We start from the raw sequence: 21,988 nt of genomic DNA on the forward strand, positions 1-21,988 counted from the left end.
TACCGGTGACGGGAAAAGCTGGCAGACAGGCAGGCAAGTAGGGCAGAGGGAGCAGGTTTTCGTTTGCGGTTGAAAGAGCTACCAGTAAAGAGAAAAAGCCATTCTCTCTCTCTCTCTTTCTCTCTTGTTCGGTAGGTCGAGAGGGGCTGAATATTCGCGCAGGCGTTTCTACCACCGTCCATCGTGGCGCCTTGACGCTCCTCGCAGCTCCTCGTCCCGACGCTCACCCCGCCAATCGTTTCCACTCCACCCCGTCTGCCGCTTACCCCCAAGCAACCAACACTCGGCGCTGCTCGTTGCGCCTCGGTCAATCCGCGACTAGTATGGCGCTACGCGCTCCGACACGCCACCGTACGTAGCGTGCTTTCGCAATCGACGACAGATCGTGCACCGTGATACACGCTGAAAAACGGTGAAACACGCGCGAATTCTTTTACTCGACGAACAATCAACTAGTCTGACTGAAAAGTCGGTGGAGGAACGTGTTTCCTCGCTTCTTCGAAGCAAAGAAAGAAAGAAAAGAAAATATACGAGAAGAAATTGACTATCCGTCGCGAGAATTCAATTATTGTTTTGCTAGTGTTCGTCCAGACTTGACAGATAAGAATCGAGTGATTAATAGGAAGATAGGGAGAGAAGCGTGAGCGGCCACCGACCAAGGGGTTGAGAGCGGCTATTTAGGGGTTGCTACTATGTAACCGCGTGCACCAACGCTTATCCGGTAGTAGCTCGCAGAGAACGCCGCGTGTTAAGTGCTTATTGCATTGCGGTGACACGAACTGCTATAAGCGGCTGCTAGCAACTGGTAATAAGTGAATTTCGTTTACAATTAGGGAAATGATAGCGTCGTTAAACGTGGTCTGGTGCACGAGGCCGGACGGAAGTCGCGGCAGGTGTCTGACCCGGCACGAGCTCTAGGGCAACGATGCGAGTGGATCGGCTGACACGAAAACTAGACAGGACAGAGACGAGCAAATACTGGACGCGCGCGTTGTTCCGTTGAAACGTTTGGAAAGGGAAGATACCGCTTCGTTGCCGAGGCGAAGTACAAGCAACATCAAAAACGAGAGAAGAAAGAGTGGAGGAAGTGCTATCGACTGCACAGTTGATCGCTGATAAACATGAGACTACCGCGTAACACGCTAGTGTTCATTTAATGCAACTTAACGATCGAACGATTCACGCCGCGCGCTAGAGTTCCCGTAGCCCGCATCGCTGACAGCGATCTCCACGACGGTTCATCGATAAACAACATGGCATGTCCTTTTTCATGGGATCTCTTGAAGGCAGGCCGCGACAAGCAGACCGTCAGAAGGGACAACGATCGCTCGAGTATCGCCAGATTAGGACAGAATGGCGGTAGCAAGTCTAGACAATCGTCCTTTGAAGTCACGTCGTTGCTGATGAGAGAGGAAACCGATGATGCAGAGGATACGCAGACACTGAACCTGAAGCACCTGAGGGCCGCTGTACTCGTGCTGACAAATCCATCGGTATCGTCTTCATCTATTTCTATGTCACAATTAATTTCACGATTTTTTTCATAGAAGTACAGTAGAAAACCGAGATTCTAAAGTAGATACAAAGCTACCGTTATTAAGCGAGATATTCGCGCGCGAAAGTCGAGCTATTGCTTTCTTGGATTAGCGAGTTGAGGAATCACGCGCTTGAGAAAGTTGAACGCAGAACCAAGTTTAGGTAAGACGAAGGCAGACGAAGGGAAAGGAATTTATGCGACTTCCCGCTTGTCGAGTTTGTCGTCTTTCGATAAATTTTTCATGAAACTTGGGAATTCAATTTTCCCGGGCTTCTTCTCTTCATCTTTCGGTTTCCCACGCAATTATTACATTCGAGGCGAGTGATTCAGGAAGGGAAGGTGTAATAAGTAGAATGTTTGGAAGTTGTAGATACATGTGTGATTTGTAGGGTGATAGAATTCAATAATCGAAGCGCAGAATTCTTGATAAATACGCGGTGCGGTTATAGTACGAGTCTTTGGAAAGGGAAACCTTGGTTTTTGTTCTTCCAGAGGGAAATTGAAGCGAACTTTGCAAAGTATGAGTTATTCATGGATTTCTTTTACTTCAGTTTCCTTGAATTTCCATTCACGTTGCATCGAATCTTTTTATTTCCTTTTCCTTCGTAAAATATATCTATAAAGTTCGTATGAATTGAAAATTTAATTAATACGTATGAATATGTATATTCTCGTTAGTAAAATATTTATTTAAAGAAACACGACAATTATTTAAAGTTAACAGTCAAATAAGTTATTGCTGTAACTTTCTATACACACGTCTATATGAAATTGTATTTGGAAACAGTTCCTTTGCTTTATTGATAATTTGATGAAATTGTTGCGTAATATTTACCGAGGCATTTTTGTATTATGGTTTCTTCAAACTCAGTTTATTACAGTTTGCTATCTATCTTTTATCATTTGAAAAAAGAGCATGATGTCATAAAGCTTTTACACAGATACAACACATCAAGACAGAATCTGTAGCAGATGTCACCATTATCTTTGATTTGTATCACTTTCCGATGTTATCCTACATGAGCTAGCAGTTTAGCCGTTTCTGTCCAAAGTACAAATTGAAAGCAAATTATTCGCAAATATAGACATTACTGCATGTTCCAAATGTAACCGGTTTTATATATTCAATTCTTTGTCATAAATTATCCTTGTACGATGGTGGATAATCGATGTTTTAAGCGATAGACGTTCATTTAAACGTACGCATTTTTTAAGTAAATTTCATATAAAATTGAGTTCCTTTTACTACGGTAAAATAGTACGGTAAAAAAGATAGTAAAAGAATACTCTGAACATCTTCTCAAAGTCAATATCTATTTAATTTACCGTTTTACTGAAGCAGATTTCATCGCTTTTAAGTCATTAATATTCGAAAGTCGAAGCTAATTGAAGCAGAAATTCAGAAAAATAAAATTTATAATACAGGATGTAAGGAAGTAACAATTGTCATCTAAACCGATTCATTGTTTGTTGATTTATAAGAAGAGAGCACCAACGTCTGATCATAAATTTTAATACTATTTTCGAAACATGTATCAAACTTCTTCCTCTCTACAAATCACTCACCGCATAATATCAGATACTCAAAACTTTTCAAGTTATTTACTTTCAAAGTTTTCTACGTGCCTCAAGTGCAAGTTATATTATTCGCCTATATGTAATTGCCATATATTAACCACGCTTCGTACCATGTCACCACTGAAATCTCCGTCGCTTCTTCCAAAACCAGAAAACATATCTTTTCACCAAAGAAACAAAATTTCTTGCACTATCGACGCTATCATCGTTCATCCGAATGAAATTCGTATTTCATCGGAACAGAAAAATGGTAAAGAAATGTATTTGTTGTTTTATATGCGCGAGATCATCTAGTAAGAGAAAACGGGAAAACGAGAAAGAAAACGATTTGTTGATCGTTCTCGGAAGCGTTTCATTATCAAAGATAAAATCATCGAGATCGTTCGCAAAGAAACACGAGCAACATGCCCGCCTGTGGTACAAATTAGAATTTTGACCCCGGGAATTGGGTCGGAAATGTGCAATAAACGTATACGGAGGGCTCCTCTGTTTTGCTGCCAGCTACAAAAACGCCGTGAAAAATTTTCTGTCGTATGGCGAAATCTATTCCCCGTTTACCGGAGGCCAAGCGGTATTCCAGAACTCGTGAAAACACTCGTGGAAACCTTTTCGCGCCATCGCACTCGATAAAAACCAACGCGTAATTCCGGTCGCTTATCAGCTCTCGAATGATCGACGAGTCGAACGTTCGACGGAGTTCGCTAACTTTTTCCGTTTCTGCGATTTGCGCTGTGTGTTCTACTGAATTAATTCGAAAACCGTTTTAATTAAAGTATGAAAGATCGTTTTCGCGATACAGAATTGATGTGTGGTGAAATTAAAAGAAGTTTATTGCGCGCAAGATTTTGAAATTTGGAAGAATTGTTAATTATCCTACAAATAGCAAATAGCAATTGGTAAAAACTGAGTCTACCTGTTTGTGCTATTGTTTTATTGTATTTTATCTTTCAAGGTAATCTCGTACATAAATTTTATTTTGCAGTTAAGTAAAGGTAGGAAGATAAGAAATTACGGTCACGATCTTCGTACAACGATTATCGCGTCCGTATCGCAATTCTATGTAAATTATGAAGCTATGTACGAGAAAAGTACTCGTATATTATATGATAAAATGTTTAGAACTATAAAGTATATTATAAAACAGTTATGAAAGCTACACTGTGTAGCAAAATTATGGATACTATAGAACTAGCGAAACTAAATTGGGAATCACGAAATCGACCATCATTATTAACGTAATTTTTTCTTTCAAGCACCAGAGCGTATTATATGGAATAATAGGGTTGCAGTTCTTTGTGTCGAATAAGCCAATCATAGTCGTTCAGTAACATTTGAATGATAGCAAAGCCTTTTCATGATATCTAATTACTGCGCGCCTTAGACACCTGAATTACGCTGTCTTTTCATAATTTAATTATTCTTTTATATAGAATTAATAGAATTAATATTCGGAATACCGATGTATTGGTTTTTACGTTAATTTTTTAACTTGTTCTTCGAATATCCAGCCTCTGCTTGTATTAATTACATTGCTTCGGATAACCTTTTTAATAAATTCATTTTCTAATTATCCCGAATTCGTTATTCTACTTCATCATCTCGATAAAAGTATCATTACAACTGGAAGAGTATCGAAAAAATGGGCCTATGAAGCGACGCACAACAAACTTCGATTCTAAGTCACATTTTAATGCAGTATTCAAATATCTACTACAAGATCAAAAATCTTATCAACATAATTCCATAAAAACGACTTAATCTTTGTTAATAATCGATGTATCGTAGATATTTATGAAAATTCATATTTCTATAAACGTAATTAAAAAGTGAGACGTAAATGGAAACTTATTTCACTTGCTAGATATTCTAAAGATACTTTACTTTGGATACTTTTTATATTTTTAAATATTATATGCATCCTGTGTATTTTTGGATACTGAAATTTCCAATAAAAAATGTGAATAAACTTCTTCGATCTAATGATCGCGGTCAAGAAGAGAAAAATTTAATTGTTGGGAAATTTATTATAAAATAGGTGAGAGTTTTAACGAGAACATCGTTCAGAGCGGAACGAAATCGCCACTCAGTAAGAATGTAAGAAGAAAGCTGTGGTCATTCGAGACGAACCTCCGTGTTTTTTCTCCCTCTGTTCGTGTCATGAAACTCCCATTAGTCTCTAGCGCATCAATCGAGAAGAATCGATTCACTGTTCGCTAGAGGAAATCTTGGATAAAAAGGATCTCTCAAACTATTGTGAAATATCCGTGGCGAACATTTCCCGACAATAGATTCGCAGCATTATATTATAACATAATAAACGTAGCGATTTATGTGCTATTTCACACTAACAAGAAAAGTCCACGTTACAAATACACGATATCACGTCTTTGCGATTTGAAAAATAGAAACCGTAAAAAATATCGATGCAAAAAGTGAATATTTTCAGTCGCGACATGTGATACGTGTGATTTTTGACTAGAAATTTTCTATTGAAAATACATATAAGGGCCAATGCAGGCAATCGATGCAACGTCGTTGCGATCTTGCAACGATGAGGCTGTGCAATTCAGCAGCTTTATATTTCCAATAGCGAGCTTGAACGCTTGTATGCAACGCATCATTAAAAATATAAAGCTTCCGAGTCACCTAGAATCGTTATTGCAAAATTTCAACGACATCGCATCGTTCATCTGCGTGTAATCCGTGAATTTCTAGAGATTTTCCTCCGTAATGAGATTTTCCTTCGCACTTCTAAGCGTGTTCTTTTGTACCGTTATAAATTCGCAGAACAATAATTAAGTATTTGATCCGACAGATAAACGTGACATATTTGCGAGTAAAATTTTGCATTTCAATATAAACATACAGCGAAATCTCGTTGCCACTGCCGATGCTTCGAATATTTCGCGTTTGTCTATCCGAGGAATTCTTAACGCGGCAACGTTCAACATTCGCGAAACAATCGGCGTTTCAATAACTCGTCTCTGTTTAGCGGCGAAAGGAGAACGAGAGAGAGAGAGAGAGTGTGTGTGAGTAATGCGAGCTAACACGTAATATGAATTTCAAATCAGAGGCGTCCTGTTTGCTAAAACGCGCATATTGCCCTATACGTTTCAGGCTACGAGCGCTTAATTCGAATTTGATACTTCGAACTTCACTTCGGGTCGATTTCCATATCCAATGTCCGACAAGTTTTCAACGGCTAACCATCAAGAATTCATATTCATGCTTCCCCTTTTACCGTTTGGCGTCATTCCCAAATTTTTGCCGAGGTCATTGTGTTTCATTTGGAAAATATTAACGTGTATCCTGATTATGGCTATTACTGATTTACGTTTCACGAACAGTTCGTCGCATCAATTGTTCGTTATTGTTATATCATATTTTTTATTCGCGTACTGTCCATAAATATATTCGCGGTACATGGTGTTATTATGTACAGTAGACAAAGTATATGCAAATTGCAGATAGGAAACATGGTAGACAATTTTAAAATTCAATAACGCGTTAATTCATTTCATATTATCAAAACGTTCCTTCGCTTGTTTGTAATATCAAATATGTAGTTTTACATCTTATTGGACATTTAAAAAATGATTCGGTATTTGATTCCAAATTTCATGGATTTATCACCTATCTTCAAGAAACTTATATCTACGAATCTAACAAATTGTAAAAAGTTAAGATAGTAATAAAAATAAGCTTGACATTTACAAAAATGAAAATGTGAATTGTTCGCCAGTAAGCACATGCCTTCACCCAATTGTAACATGGAATCGTCGCACGAGCGGAAGATCTTAACGTCGCGTCGCGTCCTTTAGAACTGGGCCGACGCACAATGCGACAGTTAAGTGAGGATTCGGGACGAAAATTAAAATTCCCATGCCACATTCACAGACCACGTTTGCAGACAATATTTGCACGATAGCAGACTAGGTTCGAACATTCGCAGTGCACGTTCGCACTTTTGCGCGTTCTCACGTTTCACAATGTGGAATTTAAATGCCAGTTCGAAACAAAGATCAAAAAGTACATATAACGTGCAGCTCTTCTGAAACTTGATATCAGGCGTGAGTAAAAGTCCGTTCGTTAAATCTTTTTTAATATTTTCCCTACTTTCTTGTTCGTGGAAAATATCTTAAATATTTATTTCTTTATCTAACCGCATACAGTGACGTCTAAATAAATAGTACCGATACTGGGAACAATATTTCTATTTTTTCATAAGTGTTTTCATACGGAAATCATGTATCCTCGCTTCCGTTTGGTTAAACATCGTGCTGACATTTAGTAAAAAGCGGACTCTTTATGTAACTTTGAACATTTTCTTGAAATAAGTGTGGTCAGAGATTCACTTTTCAACTAAAAAGATAAAGAATATCCAGTGTAGCAGTTTGTAGCAGAAAAAATGACATATCAATGTAATACAATAGATACCTTCTTTACACAGAACAATCAAAGTTACAGGATGGTGTGAACCGTTTTCTTTTAATTGCTCTTTAAAAAAAGGAAGAGATTTTTCAATTGGAAACTAAGATTATACGCATCTTTGCTCAAATTTTCTACATTTTCGGAGTAATAAACACTATTTAACAAGAATCGATAAACACGAATGTACAATGAATGAGCGAGTTAATTTTCAAATGATTAGATTATGATGTACAAATGGCTTTTACTAATCGTCTATTTTGGCGGCAATTACCGTTTACATTTATGTTACTTACAGGTCGATGATATATCATCGAATAATAAGAACAAAACAATGATTACATATTTCGGTTCTTATCCACTACATGCCAAACTGTGCAACGTCTCAGGATTGATACTCTGTTGAAAATAATTAGCTGATCGCTTCTAATTTGAGCCACTTGACTCTTCTCTCGCATCGCGTCACGATCCTCTGAAAGTATCAGCTAGCTGCACGCTGTAATTCTTTACACGACCGGTCGTTTAACTCGGTTTACGGGGGGGATATTCGCGTTTTGAAGTTGTTATGCAAATGCGGGTGTAAAAGAAGGAGCGTGGAATCACGTCGTTGAATGGGATTGTTGCTCACTCGTGTATTCAATGATTTAACGGACGAGAGGGGTTGTACGAAGTACTTCTGCTCAGTTCCATTATATTTACTTCAATTGTGGTTCACGAACAAATTGTATGGTAAAATGCCTGGCTTTTGGAGGGACGACGTGATATTTAGTTTAATTAATTCTTTTATCGGAGAAAGTTTAAAACAACTGAAGGAAATAAATACGAGTTATACCGTTTTAAACGGAGCAACGCAGAAATTAATTAAACTATATTATGAACCCTTAATGGTGTATTTCATATTTCATACTATTTAGTATTAATAGTAAATTTCACACTTTGATTCGCCAACAATTTTGCAGTAGCAGAAAACCATGTATCTGCATTATATTAGCGTTCTACAAAAGACCTAATGAAATAACTTGACGAAGAATTAAACAAATTTTTGAAAATTAAAAAATGTATTGAAGAGATAGTTTGAGGTGGATATTATTAAATGTTGGTTTACTAATTAAAGAAACGAGTGATAAAATTGTAATAGTTAATCATATTAAAATTACTTTAGATACAAGCGCAGACATAGTGTATGCTGGTCGTAATCGTCGCTCGCTCAATGCTACTGTTCAACTATACGCTCGCTATTCGACTAAATGACTCGCTATACTGACTAGCTACAATGACTGTCCTACAGAGCATGTTCGTCTATTTATATCGACAGGTGTTATTATAAAAAGTTCAAATGTAACTCCATTACAAATAACGGCGATAATGTTTTGTCCGCAGTTCGTTTACCTTTGAATCTAGCACAATACCATGGCACAATAATACGAGTCTCTCCCGATTCAGACCTCCTGTTGACTCATATGCCGCTACAAATTTAACCAAGAATATAAATATATCGCAGGCAACAATTTTGATAGGAAATGAACTCCTTCTTTAAACGCTTTTAAATTAAAATCTCCCATACGATATTCGGTCTAGAGCGAAAAATTCACACAATCGTCAATGCAATACACAGGATATATCAGTGGAAAAAGAGCAATATCAAGTATGTATTCCCATTTCAGTGCGAACTCGCTAGCATCCGTAATCGAGTCGCGAGCTCCGTAACAAAATCTATCTCGACGAGACGAAGTTCAAAGAAATCCGATCGAAGGAAACGAAAATTGATTGTCGTTTAACAGCGATTCATAGGCATAACCTGTTGAGTCGACGTCTCCTCGGTATAAGTATCGATAAAATCGAGAAACGGTGTCGACGAAAGAGACGGAAATCCTTGACTTTCGTTTTTTAGGCGGCTTTTACATTCTACCTTGGAGTGAGGTGTTCGACGAGCCAGGTTGTTTAATCTTAATCGAACAGATAATACAGCTGTGTCCGAGACTGTTGGGTTGCGGTTCTCAATCGAAGCAACCGCAGCTTCAAGGCAATGCGGCGCTGTGACAACCCGATGTGCGTGATAATTGCATTGCCATTTTGTGGAAACGGGGCCATTAGTCGATTGATTCGTTCGCGTTTCGTTCGGTCAATTTAACACGCTATGTAACACGCGGTACGTGTAAAAGATACGACATCGGTAGATATTGCAAACGAAAGTTTAGAGTCAATTTTATTCCGCCGATTCTATCAGTAGAAAATGGTTACTGATGTTATGTACGATCACGTTGAGGTTTGAAATTGGTAGACCAGCGCTATTTAGAATGAAGTTTAAACGGACGATATCAGATAAATGTAAGCGAATAGTTCTAAATTTCTATGTTCTATTTATAGTTTTTTTTTTTTTTTAGAATTTACTGAAGTAGAAATGACGATCTATGAGCGTGACAAGATTTTGTGGATCAAGTGAATAATATTCGGAACAGAGCGATATATATGTATATGAATGATGAATGCTTGCTCCTTGTATAGTCAATGGTGTAAAGGATAAGTATTTGGACCAAGTGCATAGGATCACCGTATAAGTAAAGGGTGCACACTCTCCAAAGCTTTAGATGGATGTGCTTGAATGTAGGGAACTTAGGGAATGTCCCTGCATCGAGTGAAAGGTATAGAGAAATAGAGAATGTTTGAATGCAAGTTCGAATGGTTGTAAAGCATGCATATTGGAATTAGTTTCGAATTTCAGTTTTTTAAGCACACAACGTATTCGATGATTCGAACGCAATGTAAAGATGACAAAAAAGGAATATAGAAATCTCTCACAATCAGTATCTCCATCTTTCTTTTCCTTCGATATTATTACACAAAACTCATTTCATGTGTATACGCAAAAGCATACGTTTCCTCAAGTATGTTAACATCGTAAAATGAAAACAAGAACATGTCCAATTATATGTTACATCTCAATATCAAATCTTCTTTACATAAACGTATGATACTTACTCAAACTCTGAAACGTAGGTGCACAATCTGACCTTTAGTAAATTCCAGATTTTCTTCGTTGAAATTGGTTACTTTATCACTGTCGATCTTTGTTGAATGTGACACCTCAATATGAAACTTCCTAAACTATCGATAGATATTAGCATGCAGAGTACATTAATCAACCGGCACTTTACGAAATCTATTAAATCATATCAAAGTCAAAAGACGTAAAGCGTGCGATGTCACGGATTACACTACTGACTAACCTAAGATACTTCGTCCAGGTGACATACGAATAAAGATATTTTCCTTCGATATCACCAGATTTCTATCGTCATACTTATCTATCTCTCTGAAAAGTCTCTTCAATAAGATAGAATTATTCCTTCGTCCTCTATGTTACAAAATTGACAAATAATTGTCCTTTACAGTACTCTACTTTTTACTAATACCATAGTAGGCTTGAATCTATTTTGATCACTTAAAATCTTTAAATAAATTTTCAAATGCACTGACAATATTCAAGACTGCCTGTTAACGTTTGCGTTTTAGTATCCAGTATATTTTTTAATTGATCGTTAAAAGGGTTTTTTAATAAAAATTGAAATTCAAGCGTTTAGATTGAGTGTGAAAATTCGCTCGGGCTTGTATTCAAAAGGGAAAAAGATGGTACCATGAAAGGTTAATGCATCGCCAAACAGAGTTTCACTCCGCATCTATTCACCGAATTTATTCACGGGAACTTTCCATTCTTATCGATGTAACCACGACAAATAGGTATATTTTATTAGCTGCTAATTAAATAGGGGGTCTACGAAGTTTGTAGCGGAAAATTGGAATCGATAACGGCCATAATATCTGACCGCTATCAGATGGTCGGTTCGCGAACTTTAAATTTCCCGGAAACGAAATTCAGCTCGTAATATTTTCATTAGCGTCACTTTCTGTCCTGTTTTACTAACTCGCTTTCATCTCGTAGTTGATATTCGACCCTGATACCGCACGCGTAATGCATTTCCTGGTAGTAACCAAACTTCGTCAGTATTCGACAGCGAACAGCCACGTATCGCGACGACGACGAAAGTGGGAGAGAACACGTTGCACTTTAATTTTTGCCAGGTAAATAAAGAGCGCTGTGCTTTTAACTGCACCAAGTGAACATCTAGCGACAGCAGAGGGATCCACACGTCGTTGATTCCTAATTTTGACAGTTGCAGATAGATCGAGCAACCCGATTGAATTTATCGAAAAGGATTTACGAAATTTAACGTTGAAAATTATGTACTCGATCGGTCATAAGGATTAAGATATCTGATGATATTTAACACAAAATTTTATATTCTGTTTGTATCATTATAAATCCGTTACTTTTCACTCGCATCATATGTGTCTTGTAAATAAAAAAAAGACTTTATAATGTTCATCAATGAATGTAGAAGAACCTCTTATATTTACGCCCAACAATTTCTATCTCCAAATAGAAATTGCAATAATCACTGACAGGTTTGAAAGTTCTGATTTTAAATTCTAAATTGGACGTCCCAAAAGAAAATAAAACGAAACTTTTGCAGAATCTTCATGGAAACGAAACTAATAAACAAGAGATACTTTTCTCTCGCACACAATTTTAAATTAAAGTAACCAAAAACATAGATAACACAATCCAAGAAGTAATAACGTGGTACACGTAATGTGAATCTCTTTGATAATGGAATAATTTAAGCAAAGCAATTGTTCTATTTGCATTTACATTTTCTGCAACGTTCTCTCTTGCCCCCGTCTATCCAAACGCTTCCTCGAAAAACTCTTGATGCTCTCTTCGTTCAACGTTCTAACTGTACGACTCTCATAACGCACTGGACCCGCTTAGAAACACTCTCACCTTCCTGTACATATACATATATGTACTTTCAACCACTAGTTACTCGATCTGAAGCACATATCGCTCGTACATTTCTTTTCCACGCTCTAGTCACTTTGTTACTTTGAACAACTTTTTCACCTGTACACTGATAGCTAACACAAGGTGTAAATCCACAAAATAGTTTTCCACTTTACACATATTTTTATAGCCTTTCACAATTTACTTACTGCAAAGAAAATCGTACAATCGTATAAACAGGTTTTGAATAGGATTGAATATTACCGTCCAGGTATTGCTAATCAATATTTCACCTGGCTAAATTATCCTCTCGATAAACGATAATTGTAAGAAAATTTTACCTTGTATAGGTTTACAATTTTAGAAACATACAGCACATGTCAGAACTATAGATTGGTCAAGTATAATAAGAGTTAGTAAAATAAACAGATTTTATTTAATAAACATTGTAATAAGATTTCAACGCGGTTGGTGTAAGATGAAATGCTCGTCGTTAGGTTACTTAGAATTACATCCTTAAAGCAGTGTTACTGAATTAAGTGAAATCGAAGACACGTTACTGTATATACAACATATGCTCCTTTGATCATTATTTATCGCTTCCTTCTTGATTAATCTATGACTTTGAAATATATTTAATCGCTCAGTAATTAAATAATATAATAGTTATTAGTATTTCGAACAATTAATTTAGTTATTAACAGAAAGTATGTTGATAGAACATTAATAGAAAGTATGAAAGTAAAGGCGTCCAGCTAGAAACTCTTTAGAAGGATACTACAAATAGATCTGATCACACGATTACACTAAATCTGTTACGGCTTGTCAGTAATTCACGTAGAAACAGCGCCATAGGGAATATCGATTACAACGTATTTATTTTCTTTGTGAAAATTCTTCGAACCGAGCGGAGAATTATCGAACGTTTTTAAAGAGGAACACTAGAATAGGTTGATTCGACCAAAAAGGGTCGAGAGCAATTAACCTAGGAAGTGGCACGGTCAGTGAGATATTATTTTTGCGCTACACCAGTTCCACTTTTAATTTCATCGCGCCATGAAATGTCGTATTCTTTTCCACTTTGCCGTTTAATTCACCGGATTTACGGAGCGTTAATTTAATCAGGTTAGCCGCTTTCGTCAAAAAAAAATTATGACGATTCCGCCTGTCACCAAACCTTGTTCTTCAGTTTCTCGACGCAATTTTTTGGCCTAGCCTCGGACAATTTTCTTGGAAAAATATTCCAAAAGAAAATCAACGGTTTAGGATAAAAACCAACATCGTGCAAAACATTTGTGCTACTTTTACATTACTTGGTTGGTATTTATCCTTAAAAGATACATTCATATTACACGATACACGCTGCCAGCTGCTTCATATTCCATTACTTCGAGCGGCACAAACGAAAAAACGGTGAAAGAAGGTAATACATCAGTTGCGGCGTTTATTATGCAATTCTTTGGAGAGCGGTACGTGTTAAAAATTAACGACATCAAGGGAAGTACCCGCGTTATGACGGAAAAGAATGCAACATCCGCGCTCGGTAACCGGAAACTTCGACTCGTCGCGCGTTGGTTGGGGAACATCACCGGATGCAGCATTTCGAATGACGAGTTCAATTTTTTAAACGGCTGTCGTTCGTCGAGTTTCTCTTGTGCGAGTTGCCTCGTGAACGAGAATTAAAGGGATTAAGCCTCCTAATGCTGAAAGCGCGGCAAATTAAAGCGAGTAGCTTTCACATCGTCTACTTAAGTTCCGCAGCTGCTAAAGTTCGCTTCGTTCGCTCGTTTAATCGCTAATAGCTACCCCGTGCAAATGCAGTCGGAAACGATGATAGAATTTGACGTTGCCTCGTCTTTTTTCTGAACTATCACGAAAATTTGAATTGATTCTGAATCTAAATGAAAATAATAATCTTCTATATCTTTGTTATCATGTCAGTTGTCGAATCTTCCCAGAGTACACGTCTGATGTATAATGGTACATATTTCTTTTAGATCATCCTTAATATATGTCTCGTGATGTATTATAGAACACCCTATATATTAACGATCAGATGCTGTTCAAATTAGACCTCGAGATTACACAACTACCTCTACAGTATGTTCACAATCATGGTATAGGGCACTAGATAATGCAGCATCATAAGTGACAAGCATGTACTAGTGAACATGATTGCTATCGTATGTGTTGATTACTCATATGAAGGGACAAAACCATGTGAAAGGTTCCATCTGTGGACAATGATAATACAACGAGTGGCATCTAATGTTGATATAAATTTTACGCTAAATTTCAGGCAAGAGTTGTGTAGGGTGTTCTTGAAAGAAATCTTTGTTTTGTACGAATTTTTGGGAATTACTTCATAGAAATAACTTCTTATTATTGTGGTGCAATAATTACTGGTAGAATATTGGAGAAATATATATATGGAAATTGCACAACTATAGTTAATAGTCGAATATAATACGAGTATTGTATTCTAATAACTGTTTCATTAGGGACATGGTTAATGGGACATTCAGCCATGAATTCCCAACAAATCTAGAGACAGAAACGTCTCTTGGGGGAGATCGCTATAACCAGGAGTTATGATGAACAGTTGATTATTATCTAACTAATGGACAATTGATTGTCGTTTCAGAAGATACGAACACATACACGTTCAAGAATTAACGTTTGACAAACAGACAGTGTTTCAAGTGTTCAACTTCAAGTATAGTGTGTTCCAATAACTTGCGTAGAGAGACTGGAACAACTAAAGCGCAATCTCTGGATATCCCGTTCTACGGTCATAAACGTGCCATTTCTCGATACTTATTGCATCAAATAAAATTTTAATGACAAAACAATTTAACGATATCTTGAAATAAAATAACTAGGCCTGCAAATTGCCGGTGATTCGCGAATGAAGGAATAGTCTCGTCGTTTATCTGTCTTTACATTCCATGAAACCGAAGTCAACGCAATGATTATTTCGCGGAATCTTCAAGCGCCGCCGATTCATCGTGCTTTTCGGGAAAAATAGAGGGCAGGATAGAAAACGGACTGACGCAGCAAAATCGCAGATCGTTTGTTTTCCCGCTGTTGCAGACGAACCGACGCGGCGCGTAGCCAGTCGGAAAACGAATCAGAGAAAAACCAGGTTTGCGTTCAATTAATAAGCGGCGGACAAATAAATAGAACGGTGGCATCAGATTCATCCGTTAAACAAGATAACCGTGGAAGGCGAATCGAGCACCGGAGAATCTTCTATTATTTCGACCGCGTTAAATTGAATTTTACAATCCATTTGATACGCATAAAAGAACGATGCCGACTACCGGAGGATTAAACCAGTCGCTAATCGCGAAGTAGTCGAATGGTTAGCTTCCTGATCATCGCGTCTCGGGATTTCCACCCGAGACCTAATGAAATTCTTCGCCTTTTTGAAAAGAAGAAATCCCATGAAGTTCGTTCAGAGAATATTTTTTCTTTTGCGCAATTCGCTTTTTATCTACGAGTACAGAAGCAAAAATAATATGGTATCCATAAATAGGGAAAACTTCGTAGTATTCGTTAAATGGTTCTACGTGGACACGTAAACAAATTCACAACGTGTGACGAACAATTTTCCAAAGCTTATATATAGATATAATAGTGGTAGATGGGTTAATACCTAGAGAGAACGTTGGTCGTTGTTTAATTCGATAAAGGGAAACTTAACACGGTTGAAGGAATCACGATAAATAACTTGAGCGAGGCCTGCTCGCCGGTTTCCGGCCGAGATACGAAAACGAGTTTCGACGTCGTGTCACCCTAAAATATTGTGGCCCTGATTTTGTGCTGCATCGGTGTCTCGCCGAGGTGCAAATGGAAAATACACGCGATATACTCGATCGATACGTACCTTCTCTCACTCCCTCCCTTTCATTCTCTCTATTTCGCAGCTTTTACGGTGCTTCAACGTCTCAAAATAATCGCCTGACTGGTGGATGCGTTCCGAACCGGATACCAGGCTAACTATTGCGGCCCCGTGGCGAGCCTGTGGAAACGTCGTGATCGATTCGGTGTTACAGGCCACGGCGAGGGCGAAGGAATAACGACCGCGACCGATATTCAAATTCGCCCGACGAACATGCTGGTTCGATCAAAAAGACTTGAGGTTTCGAGCTGCATTTACGCCAGGAAAACCAAATATTTAGTTAGAGGAGCTGGAAGAAGGAAAATTTCAGGCCACGAATTTCGAAACAGCACGAACCCACCTTTTGATTTTATTCAGATTTTTCGGTTCACTCGTATCTTTCTTTTCATTATCATTTTAGAAACATATGATATAAAACCGAATGATTTTTAAAATAGCAGTTCACCATTATATAAATCGTTTTATAAAAACAATTGGTCCGACAGTAGGTAGAATGAAATTGTATGTGTAAGTAATAATCCAGAGATGAATCGAAGAGATTAACGAAAAACGAAAAAAGATGAAAAAATACTTGTTTTGTTTTGAATATTGGAATTTATGTTACATGCATAATATACGTATGTATAAGGTATTGTAATTTAGTAAAAAAAGTATTTCTCCCTTTGTTAACAGATATTGAAAGTAAGCAGATATGAAGCGAGTAATAATATCTGTAATAGGATATAATTTGAAAGGGAGATATTTTACATGAACAAATAAGTGAAATATTTCAAATATTTTTTCGTTCAAAGAAATACATTTTCAAAACTCGTGGAATAGCTTTTCCATTTCGCGAGTATCGCAATATAACGAGTTTCGCAATGCAATTACTGAATGCGTGGCCTTATTTGCTGGAAAAAAGCTACATACGTTCTCACGAAACGTTTATAACATTCTGCAATACCTTTTGTAATTTACATTCATAACAGTTTGTAACAATAATAATAATTGATTAATTTCTACTCATCCTAAACGAAAAAATTTTAACTAAATTGTATTTATTCGAGTTTATGGACGAATAGATATGTATATATTCAGTGCGTCAATAATTACTAATTCATTTTGCCAATTTGTTGTTATTCGAAGTGTTTGCACGGTACATACTGATATTTACATTCACATTTGTGAAACTTCGATAATCAATTTTTTCTTCCATTTGATCGGTGCTTCTAAATTAAGCATCGCGGTCAAAACTGTTAACAAGAGTCTGTTTCTTTACGAAAAACGTGCAGCTTAAAAGACAACGAAAACTAGATAATAGGTTTACCGTTACAAAAGAGTGATAACGTTTCAAACTCTATTTCTCTTCCTGCATTGTAACAAATTTTACCACATGCTCTTTTTCTGGAATGCCATCGTTTGCCACAACGTAGTCGTTGTAAACATCGTTTGACGGCTTTTCGTCGCCGAATTTGCGGTTTCGTATTGTTTCGGATTCTTCGTGTATCGTTTTTCAATCGGAACGTTCCATCCGCTTTGTACGATCCCCGTTATCGCTACTCTATCGTGTCACATATATATTTCCAATATTACTTCCCTCTTTTATTTACCATGTTTCCTATTCTTTTTCTTGTTATCAAGCCCGAGTCGATTAATTCCCTTGAAACAAGAATGCAATTTCTCGAATGAACGAGTTCTTACATAGCCATACTTATAATCCTCTGTATATATGGCGGAATGTATCAGGCAAAGAAGTAAGTTTTATTGAATCGCGAAATCCAAAGCGCGTTTTCAACACGCGAAGAACCAAATATGCATGCACGCGATCGCGCTACGTACGGTATACAAAAACATAAACGTTATTGTCGAAAGAAATGTAAGTACAGATGTTGGCAAAGGCACGAGACATCGTTCCATGGAGATTAAATGAAGCTAATGGAACGGCAATGTCGGCGTTTGCAATCTTATAACGTATTTTGCCCGAAGAATAATGGAACGCTCATCAACCGGGGGGGGGGGGAATTACGTAAACTTTTAGTGGTACAACGCGTTGTTTCAATTTTTCGCTCGGTTTCTTCGAAACTCTAAACCAGTTCGCAGTTTTATCGTCGAGCTTTTCACTTGTGTATCCATCATCGACGATAAACACTGCTTTTCAGCAACTTCTGTGAACAATTACGTGTTCGTTAGGATCTTAATTTCTGCTCTATTTAACTCGACTAAAGTATTTTAAATAAAATGAAATGATGTTCGTGTATACTCGCGTATTTTGTACTAACAAAATTATATCACGGTGCAAAGAGATTGTGATATATAATGATAAATATAAAATATGAATGAGAAAGCAATATCTCTATCTTAATTTTCGTAATTGGGTCTTAAATTTCATTGCTTCGTGTTCAAAGAATTATTGCTCCGACCTATGTTCTTTCATTCCCGAACTACATCAAGAGATTATTTTCTTCTTAAAAGTGCGATTCTTCAGAGAAACAGCCAATATTCGCCTTTGGCCGCATTCTTACCCTCACAAAAAGAAGTAGAAAGAATAGAGAGCTATCTTCGTTCTTAAAAGTTCACTATCTATGTGTTAGAAGTTTCATACTATCAAGAAATTGCAATGCTATAAACTTACGATTTTAAATATAGTAAATAATGTAGGATCATTCGCGAGACAGAAATACTTTTCGAAGTTAGAGTATTGTATTTACGTGTCTTGAGTAAATTATATAAACCTAGTTAGTAACACGGAGGCGAAGAAGTGACCCAATATTATTCTCATCTCTCTGTGAATAGATACAATTCCTGCTGATGTTTCGTGTTCGAGTAAAACAAGAAGGTGCCCTGTTCTTGCCGACCAGCGATATCGGTTCACTATAAATTCAAATTAAAACGTTTCTGAACTTGTGTATAAATAAATACAGCGACTACAAAATATATTTACACGTCCCCTTATTTTCCAATGAAGAGCCTTTTTGATCAGATTCTGTATGTATTTCATTTACATAATATTCAATTATTACAATCATATGAGAATGTTACTAGAAGATATGAAATTATACACTTACATAAATGTATATAATAATAAACTTAGTGTGAAAATATTAAACCAAAAATTAAACGATAATGAAAATTCACGATAAAAGAAGTAAGCAGATAAATTGATAATAATAAAACAATTGACAAATCAAGCGAAAAACTGTATTTTATTCGGCTATTCGATAATTTCTTTCTTAGACATTTAAATATTGCATCTCGGACGCTTCGTCTTATCGCGTTTCTGCTCATCTATCTTCCGAATTCCGAATGTCTCAGTTCCAAAATTCAATTCCATCATTTGCATCTTCCATAACGTACCATTGTGACAAGAAGATCAACGATATCTTACGCTTTCATAAATTGTTAGCGTGTATCCTCCCGAGTTGACAGATAAAAGCAGCGGGAAATCGATGTTCGAACGAAGAATCGTCGCGTTATTGCATTCAGCCTGCGTCTACCCTCGACAGATCTCGTTATTTTTCGTATAGTACAGTTTCAATTGCATTTATCCACGGAGAAGAGCCGCAAGCAACGCTCCCGTTTCTATTCTGCGCTCGGAATCGTCTTCCTTCCGCTGTGTTTCACGTAGATCGCGTAATTTCTTCGCACAGCTGTGCGTCACGGTGCCTAAACGAATAACCGACGAGACAACATGACAATCGAGAGACGAATTTTAATGACGTAAGAGAAGGGTTGAATTGAGAACGCAGACGATCGGTCAGTGATAAGTTCTAAAGAAATCAGCGTATAATTCCTTTAGGTCGAATTTATCGAAGTACAAAAAAATGACCAATTTTTATTTCTCCGAGAAAAAAAGAAACAATCGATAGCCTGACATTAATTCTGCTACGAAGGAGAATTATTTCAATTAGAATCTTTTCATATTTCGTTCGAATTTAAGATATTCTGTGACGTTAAGAAGATATAACTGAGTCGAAAATAACCGAAAAAACGTAACATGGTGAAATACAATTATTCGTTAGGGATTTTATACACTTTGGAATATTTATTTGCAACAATGCTTATTGTATCTTTTAAAATCATGTTTCAATTAAAGAAAAATTAAGCTAGTACAAATTACGTACGATCCACCTACGCCTTTTCAGAATTACGTTATTACGAAATTTTAATTATACGATATAATGTTTAAATATGTTACGGCTAGCCGTCATTAACATAATTTAAATCCAGTGAATCTGGTAACTAGATGGATATGATATTCGTTAATTAATCCTCAAATTGCACATATTAAATATTATATAATATTCGTAATTCATCGTTCAGAAATACAAGATTTATGAGACCATGTAATATGGCGTTGTACGAATAGAAACGGAAGGAAAGAACCATAGATCGGATAAATATGTATTATCTGGCTTGACGTACAAACAGTATCCCTTTCCATCGTAATTCTATCATCTCGACCTCATTTCGCTCACGTCTACTTGCTTTTTCAGCTATTCGCTTTCAAAACGTAATTAACCGTCACGGATATTCGATATGAAAAACAAAACTTATATTCTGATTTGAGACAATAATGGTAAATGTATAAATAACCAAGTAAATTAATACCAAACACAAAATACATGGCAGACATCAAAGAAACACAAAATATCTTGCGTATTACGATTTTAATAATGATCTCCGGTGTCAAAGGATCCCCTATGTGTTACAGCAGAACCTTGATTATCCAAACTAATCATGAATCACGGTGTACGGGTAATCGAATAACTTTGATTTCACACAAGAGAAGATTATAGGTCTACCTGAAACTATTTTATCAATATTAATATTAAATTGAAACAAGAATTTCTCTTCTTATTTTCTTGCAAAGAACTATTTCTATCTCTTCTGCCATCTTCCTTTCTTTCTTATAGATTTTACAGATACAAATTTTCGAGATTCGATAAACGGAATGACAAAATCAGGCATTTGTACGTGTTCACGCTTCGAGTAAAAGTGGTGTCTTTATTAAACCGCTTCTTCTAACACCAGAAACAAATCTTCGCCGCAGATCAGCTCTAACGAGCAACAAAGTACAGGCTCTCACAATGCTTTGCCTCTTGGCAATTGTAATCCACGTTGTTCTTCCATTGTTGTAGCCGCTTTCCGTGATTGCATCGGGAATCAACACATCGTTTGAACCGCGTCTTTCGCCTAGGTCAGTCTCGTTTGATTTTCATACAGGGTTCATACAAGGATTTCCGTAGCGCAGTTCGATTTCCGATTATGTACACACTGTGTATATTAAAATTTTCAATCTTCGTCCGATCATATCAATATTTGCAAGTACGAATGAAATCCGAATACGAGAAAACCACGTGAGAAGCGATTTCGTTTATAAAATATTAATTCCAAGCTGTGTCGTACTATCCAGGGTTATTATACAATTCATATGCTGTTTAGATATTGCATTCAAGTGCACAATACAATTTCTTTTTGTTTTTTATCATTAAACACGAACTAGACTTTTGTGTTATTTTTTTTTTTTTTTTTTTTTTCGTTTTGGAATCATTATCCTCTAAAGTAGAAAATGTCAGAGTTAAATATTTCTAGATCGACGATTGGTTATTTCAGCACGAAGCATTTGTGTTTTAAAGTAGAATTAGTTGTCAAGAGAAATTTAATTCTAGCGAAGGTACTTGTTTTGAAGGCGCTTTGTGAAGAAGGTCCAAAAGTTTCG

The 21,988-nt window shown here is 36.7% G+C and overlaps 1 protein-coding gene across 1 annotated transcript in view; it reads left to right on the forward strand.

The window, feature by feature from the left end:
* The first annotated feature begins 294 nt into the window (after positions 1 to 294).
* Positions 295 to 21,988, forward strand: part of LOC122568584 (head-specific guanylate cyclase) — a 47,904-nt gene continuing 26,210 nt past the window's right edge. Inside the window, exon 1 of the mRNA XM_043728489.1 lies at positions 295 to 1,493. Coding sequence (XP_043584424.1) covers positions 1,254 to 1,493 — 240 coding nt within the window. The 5' untranslated portion in view covers positions 295 to 1,253. The remainder of the gene's footprint in view (positions 1,494 to 21,988) is intronic.

The sequence above is a fragment of the Bombus pyrosoma genome, linkage group LG6 (genome assembly GCF_014825855.1).
Source record: "Bombus pyrosoma isolate SC7728 linkage group LG6, ASM1482585v1, whole genome shotgun sequence".
NCBI lineage: Eukaryota > Metazoa > Arthropoda > Insecta > Hymenoptera > Apidae > Bombus > Bombus pyrosoma.